Source organism: Quercus suber, unplaced genomic scaffold, assembly GCF_002906115.3.
Source record: "Quercus suber isolate HL8 unplaced genomic scaffold, Cork oak 2.0 scaffold_295, whole genome shotgun sequence".
NCBI classification, from domain to species: Eukaryota; Viridiplantae; Streptophyta; class Magnoliopsida; order Fagales; family Fagaceae; genus Quercus; species Quercus suber.
In genome coordinates, this window is record NW_027069751.1 from 858,374 (window position 1) to 866,530 (window position 8,157).

At 35.9% G+C, this 8,157-nt stretch overlaps 1 protein-coding gene across 1 annotated transcript in view; it reads right to left on the bottom strand.

The window, feature by feature from the left end:
* Positions 1 to 7,550, bottom strand: part of LOC111988872 (rust resistance kinase Lr10-like) — a 9,725-nt gene extending 2,175 nt beyond the window's left edge. Inside the window, exon 1 of the mRNA XM_065782265.1 lies at positions 7,458 to 7,550. Coding sequence (XP_065638337.1) covers positions 7,458 to 7,550 — 93 coding nt within the window. The remainder of the gene's footprint in view (positions 1 to 7,457) is intronic.
* Positions 7,551 to 8,157: the final 607 nt, after the last annotated feature.

The following is an 8,157-nucleotide window of genomic DNA, read 5'->3' on the forward strand; positions in this document are numbered from 1 at the left end:
CAAACAGCGAGCAATAGAGCCACTCCACTAACTCTTCATTTCTGCTATTTTGACAATTACGAATGTGATGCCTCATATTTAATTGGATATTGACTAATTGTGTGTTGTGTGTTAAGTCTCACATCAAGCACATACTAAGTTCATATGGACTTTATTAACAACTACCATGATTTAGAAACCTGAACCAATCAAAGAACTAAAAAAGAGAGGGGTTTAACCTCTTTAAGGTTGGATTGGAGTTCAACTAAGATCAAACCATGATGTGTCCTTTTATTTTTTAATTAAATTTTATTCATAAATTGTATTTATATATAATAATTTTCTATATCTTACTATTAAATTTAATTCATAAATTGTGTTTAAATATAATAATTTTCTATATCTTACCAAATTAATCATCATTGACATGCTAGACATGCATATGTCAACCTATAAAAACCAGGTTCAAATCTTGGTGCTGACTAATTTCAACAAACATCATATAGTCTAAATCGTAACCCAAAAAATTGGCCTTTAGGATAGTTCATAGTTAACTGGGTTAGACCACCAATCTGGTCCGGGCTTGGCAACACTAGACAACTATAATGAGCCTTAATTTGATTAGTTTTTTTAAGATATAGAGCAAATGTGATTAGCGTTTTCCTTATGTCCTTACAAGGAATACATAACATTTAAAATTGAAGAACACCCCAAAACATTTTTATTTATTATAATCATAATAATGAGGGAGGGGAATTTGAACTTTGATTCTCCTAATTAAGAAGATGGATTTTGTCACTAAATTAGACAAAGACAAAACTTATCTACAGTACTTTAGGTGCTGTTCCGTAGGTTCACCTCTTAAAATTTTGCCATGTAGGTACTTAACTTAAAAAATACAATTCCATCAATGAGAAAAAAGCCATATGGCAGAATCTTAAGAGAAAAGCCTAAGAAATAGCACCTAAGTATTGTACTTAAGTTTTGCTCATTAGACAAAACACCCCTAACTTTAGTTTTATAATATCATACAATATTTATGTACCAACTATAAGTAACATAACATTAACTTTATTCGCCATCTAGGAATATAATCCTGCTTAGAGCATCCACAGCAGATGTTGCATAAAAAATGCCATTTTGCCACACCAAAAGCCTACTTTATTATTTTACCACATCATTTTACAACATCCCATTTATCAGATGTTTTATCATTCAATTCTATATTTTAAAATAATATTTACAACACATTAAAATAATATATTAAACAACTTCCCCATCATCAACAACAATGGCACAACCACCTCGACTGCAACAACGCCGACAACCACCACCGACACAAACTCACATCCACCAACACCACCTTATAAATAAATAAATAAAAAAAATAAAAAAACACACCTACTGCCACCCACCGACCCACCGCATCCCACACACCCACCCATTGTTGTTGCCAACCCACCCACCGCCAACCCATCCTTTGGAACCCATTCATAGGCTGGTACTCCCACCACCGATTTCGCACAACAGAACCCACCATCACTGATTTGCCCATCACTAGCTAACCCACCCACCACTGAATTTGACCATCGCAACCCACCACCAATGATCCGCCAATCACCATCTCAACCCACCCACTGTCGAACTGGGTATCAAATCACTGCCAAAAATAAAAAGAAAAACAACGACAGAGATCGGAGTGAAAGAAGAAAAGAGTGAGAAGAAAAAAATGAGGGTGATTTCTGAGAAGAAGAGAGAAAAATAACGAGATTGAGAAGAAAAAAGAGTGAAAGAAGAAAAGAATGGAGATGTGTGATGTCTGAGGAAGAATGAGAGAGAAGAGAAATGAATAAAGTGAAGAGAGAGGAGAGAGAAAAGAGAATAAAAAAATATTAAATCATATGCCATTTGGTGTCCGAATTGTGCCAAAATTGTAAGGTTACTGTTCAATGTTGCAAAAATTTGACACATTTAACACATCTGATAAAGCTCTGTTTTTGGTGTTTGGTATGCCAAATGTGTCATATTATAGCATTTAGCACATATGCAATAGCTGCTGTAGATGCTCTTATAACAAAATAAGTTATATATTGGCACAAGAGGAGGTTTTATTATGCTACAGGTTGCTCGAATTTCAACCAATCCTTCAAGTGATTCGGTATCAAGGTAGCTTTAATCAATTAATTCTTGAAACTTTATCCCAAAAAAAAAAAAAATCTTGAAACATGTATGATGAAAATGGCGTTAAAGATGGAATGTATTAGAGCATTTTCACTAGTATATGGCATATGTTAGTATATTTTACAATCAATGCACAAAAAACCCACTCCATCCGGTCTCTCAAACTTGTAAACTTTTTTACAATACTGCTACAGTACCATTTTATATGTAAATGGTACTGTAGCGGTAATGTATAATTATTATATTCTCTCTCTCTCTCTCTCTCTCTCACAGTTATTTCTTTCTCTCTCTTTTTTTTTTTTTCATCCTCAGTTCTCACTCCATCTGATTCTCTCTCTCTCTCTCTCTCTCTCTGGGTCTAGGTTGATGATCGGGTCACGGAAGAGGAAGATCTCGGTGGTGGTGGGAAATGCTTGTTCTTGCAGTTGGGGTTTTAGGTTGAAGTGGCTAATCTTGGTGAAGATGGTGATGAATCCCGAGGATGATGAAGAAGAAGGGTTTTGTTGGTTAACGGGTTTGAAGGAGAAAGAGTAGGAGGAGATGAAGAGGGTCTTGCAAGGTCTGGCCGTCGTTGATATTGTTGCCATCGATAGGGTCAGAAGTTGGACCAGGATGACACGATGAATCAGTGATGCCATGGCCATGGGGGTGAGGCTGGGGAAGTCGTGGGTCGTGGGTCCATTAAGCCGCGTTGGGCTAGTTTGAACATTGCTTGGTCTCCTTCACTCTTTTCGGTGCTGCTTTTTGGGTATTTTTTGTGGCAAGATTGGCATGGTATGGTGGTTTGCGGCAGTGTGTACATGGGTTTTTGGTGTGGTTTGTAGTGATGAGATTGGCATGGGTATGCTAATGGATTTGGTTGTGGGTTTCTCTATATTTGCTGTTCATGGTGGTGTAGGGTTTCCGTGGTGGTTGGGATGAGTGATGTGGGCATGGTGCTGGCTAATGTGGGTTTGTTTGATTATTTTTTTATGGGTTTGTAGCTGGGTTTGTGGGTGTTTTTTGATTGGTTTGTGCTTAGATATTTGGTGGGTTTTTGGTCATTGTGGTTGCTGTGTGGTGTGGGTTTGGTGTCATGGTGGTTGCTTTATGGTGGTGACTGGGTTTTTTGATATTTTTTTAATGGGTTGTGGCTGGGTTTATGGCTAGTTTTTGGTTGGTTTGCGGGTTGGTATTTGCTGGGATTGTGGTGGGTTTGGGGACACGGTGGTTGGTGTGTGGAGGTGGTGTGGATGAAAGGGTGGTTGTTGTGTGGAGGTGTGGCACGCAGAATGATAGAGAGGTAGAAATTAGAAATAAGTGGTAGATAATTTTATATTATTTTATTGTATAATTTATAATATTTTAGTATGTAGGATTGTAAAATAAAAGTTGGGACGATGGGAGTATTGTAAAATGATATCGTATAATTGATAAAGTAGCTTTTTGATAAAGTAAAATAGATAGGATAGAATTTTGGGATGAGAATGCGGATGGAAGAGCCTGGGTAAGAGCATCCATAGTAGTGGAGCTAAAAATTTAGCTATTTAGCTCCACCAAAAGTTACTTTATCTATTTTACTTACACACATGATGCAGCAGTGGATCTATTTTAACTTTCAACACAATAAAATAATATAACCATTACAATAAAATAATATATCCTACTATCCAAAAAACATCCACATCACCAACCACAACCACAGCCACAACCACCACCAACACTACCAGTCCACAGAAGGAAAAAAAGAAAAAAAAAAGAAAAAAAAGAAACCCAAATCTCCAATCTTTTCCCTCAACCTAGACCAAACAAAATCACTAATCATAAACAAAATAAAAAATCATCAATCACAAACAAGCACAACGTCGGCGAGCAGGGTTGACAGAAGGGATGGGTTGGCGAGCTCCATGGGTTTCCCAGTTAGGTACCCAATATCCACAAGCAAGCACAACCATCAGCAAGCACTCCGATCGGCGGCGTGGGTCTGAGGCGATCGGCGGCATGGGTTTGAGGCAGATGGTGGCGTGGGTCTGAGGCTGATCGGGGGCTTGGGACGGCTGTTGGGTTGGTGACGTTGAGCTTTGGTGGCGACGACGTTGACGATAAGTTGGAGATGAGCTTGAGAGACTGGAGTTGACGATGAGTCAGAGACGTTAACGATGAGCTTGAGAGACCAGAGTTGAGAGAGTGAGCTTGAGAGAGATGAGTTTCAGAGATGAGATGAGAGTGAATAAGGGAGAGAGAGAGAGGCACAATGACAAAAGAATGAAAAAGAAAAGGAGTGTGGTATTATTTTAATTACCGGGCAGAATAAAATAAACTTTTTTTTTTTTAGCTCTCATGAACAGTGCACATCTATCTATAGATGTGCACTGTAGCAATGAAGCTAAAAATAAATAAATTTAGCTCCATTGCTAGAACCCGATTTTGATATTTGAGGAGTTAAAATATAGCAATATAGCACCATTGCTGTGAGTGCTTTAAGCACTTTGAACAATCCACTTTAGGTAAAATAGTGAATGGTATAGGTTGATTAATTCCACAAAAAAGCCCTGGCTACTTGAGCATTTGGATTTATTCTCTTAACTACTCACTTGATGCAGGCACAGACAGCCTTCTTATTAGCAAAGGATGATGCAAGTTGTTGATTATTGCCTTGAATTTGGTGGTAAAGTCAGAAAATTTTTCAAAATTAAATTGATCAATAATTTTCAAACACACAAAATAATATACATATATTCATTCAAAAAAAAAAAAACATAGCTTATACTTAAAACATGTCTTCAAAATAATTTATTCTAGGGACCGAAAAAAATGATATGTTATTTTCTCAAATATAACAAAATTTCATCAAGTCAGTTTTATATAATTCAAGATAAATATTATTTATGCTTATGTCTCACACTAAGAGCATTCACAGTAGTGGTGCTAAATAGTAATATTGCTATTTTTAGGACCACCAATCACAAAAGTGGAGTTGCAACAGTGGAGTTATAGCAAAAAAATTTGGCTTCTTAGTTACGGTGCACAATTATCTTTAGCTGTTCACTATTGCTCAAAGGTAAAAAGATATATATATATATATATATATATATCCAAATTTATTTTATAAATTAGATTTAGGGTTGTAAAGAGTCAAATTTAGCAAAGTATTGACAATTTAAGATTGTTCATTTAATTTTACTGGACATGAATCTAGCTCAAGTTTATAACCAAACTATATTACATTTTCAAAACCTGTTTCATTTTCTTGCCTAACAAATTTGAGTTTGTTCATGAACTATTTGATTAATTTATTATTTTCACAATAAATACTACAAGTAATTTTTTTTAATTATTCAAAAATCAATGTTAATAATTAATAACTAATTATAGTTGAAATTATATTATTTAAATTAGTTAAATAAAATGGTTTTATTTTCCAAACTTAATTATCAAATTAAATTTTCCAACCTTGTATTGTTAAAAGTAATTTTCAATAGACTATTAATATTATCAATAAATAGCAAATAATCATGTNCAAAAGAGCCCTGGCTACTTGAGCATTTGGATTTATTCTCTTGACTACTCACTTGATGCAGGCATAGACAACCTTCTTATTAGCAAAGGATGATGCAAGCTATTGATTATTGCCTTGAATTTGGTGGTAAACTCAGAAAATTTTTCAAAATTATATTGATCAATAATTTTCAAACACACAAAATAATATAAATATATTATTCAAAAAAAAAAAAAAAAACATAGCTTATACTTAAAACATGTCTTCAAAATAATTTATTCTAGGGACCCAAAAAAATGATATGTTATTTTCTCAAATATAACAAAATTTCATCAAGTCAGTTTTATATAATTCAAGATAAATATTATTTATGCTTATGCCTCACACTAAGAGTATTCATAGTAGTGGTGCGAAATAGTTATATTGCTATTTTTAGCACCACCAATCACAAAAGTGGAGCTGTAGCAGTAGAGTTATAGCAAAAAAATTTGGCTTCTCAACTACGGTGCACAGCTATCTTTAGCTGTGCACTGTAGCTCAAAGGTTATATATATATATATATATATATTATTTTATTTTGTGTTTCACATTGATGGTTAGAATATTTTAAAATTTTTCTTTCTTTCTCCTCCTTCCCCATTTCTACCCGTTGCTCCTTTCTCCCCTCAGTTGGTCCTCACACTCTTTATTTCTTACTGTTGCAAGCTTCAATTCCTCTACTCACCGCTGACCCAAGCCCTTGCCTAGCGCTGACCCAAGCCCCTACCCAGCGCCGACAACGCCGATTGATCTCTTCGTTCTCCGTCCCTACCTCTCTGCTATATCATTTTTCCTCTACTCTGTCTCAAACACCAAGACCCATGATTGCCGGTGTTGGGTTTTGATTTGGTTGCCGTGATTGACAAAACGACGTTGTCGCCGTGACTGGTTTTTATGTTGACGAGTTCTATTTTTATTTTGATGAATGGGTTTTGATTTTGTTGATGGTTGATGATTGGGGTTTGTTGATAGTTGATGAATGGTGGCTGGGTTTCTCTGGTTTCGTGGTGGCTTTTGGCTAACTTGATGGTTGATGATGGGTTCTATTTTTTTTTAATGAATGGGTTTTGATTTTGTTGATGGTTGATGAATGGGGTTTGTTGATGGTTGATGAATGGTGGCTTGGTTTCTCTGGTTTCATGGCTGAAGGTTTCATGGGTTTCTTCGTCTCTATGTTGATGGTTGATTTGTGTGGTGGTTTTTGACTAATTTGGATTTTTGGCAGTGGTTGTGGGTGGTTGTTTTTGGCTTGCTAGTTGTTGTTGGGTGGTCGTTCTTGGTTGGCAATGGTTGTGCATTGTGCCTTTGATAGGTTTGTGGTGTTTTTTTTTTTTTTGGGTGTTGAAGTGTGTTTTTCTTGGTAGTGGGATGTATTATTTTATTGTAGTAGATATATTATTTTATTGTGATGTTTATATTATTTTATTGTAGTAGATATATTATTTTATTGTGACGTTTATATTATTTTATTGTGTTGAAAGTTAAAATAGATCTACTGCTGTGGAATGTTTTGTAAAATAAGTAAGTAAAATAGATAAAATAGTTTTTTATGATGTCAAATAGCTAAAAATATAGCTTCACTGCTGCCGTGGATGCTTTAACAAGAGACCAGCTTTGCATCTCTCTCCTTTTAGTAGCTAACTTCCACGAAGCTGCACTTGCATCACAATCAGATGATGGAACACCACTTTGCCAGTGCTGAGAAAATTGATCACATCACTTTGTCCTAGTGCTGTCACTAGCATCGTTGCTTTCTCAATGTGGACAGACTACCATATACAACACGGTCATACCGCGTAATACCATAGACAACACGGTCATACCGCGTAATACTGACAGAAACGAACACGGCTTTACGAGTGCTGAACGGCATAATTTCAATTCCATGGAAGGTTATTCCTTCATAGGCATGGTACGCGTAGTCTTTGAGATGAAGTTGAGCTATAGAAGAATTTTAATCATTTCACTGTTTTTTTGTGGCATAGTTGTGGTCCTCGTGGACTTGTGGTGTTCCCCCGTTAGCATTTTCCTAGCAATCAGGTGGCAAGTGTAATTTAGTTTACAAGGGAAAAAGTTGTGACTAATGTTCGTGTAACTTCTCTTTGGAATTAGATATCTAGATGATGTACCTATTAGAGATATATTAGCCCATTAGCATAGGCCCAAGCCTAATTATACTTTGTGTGCAATCCAAGTCTTCTACTTGTACTAGAAGTCTATTAGTCTAGGGTTTAGTCTACTATATATACACATGTTATGATTCATTGTAACACAGGATTTGTACTACACTATAATATATTATTGATGTAGCCCTTTAGGGTTTCCTCCGTGGACGTAGGCCGTTAGGCTGAACCACGTAACCCTCGTGTGTTATTGTGTTTTATACTTTATGCTTTCGCTTTTGCATCCATACTAGCATATTCAACATGGTGTATCAATGCTAATATTTAACATGGTATTAGAGCTACCTTCTTGTGGCC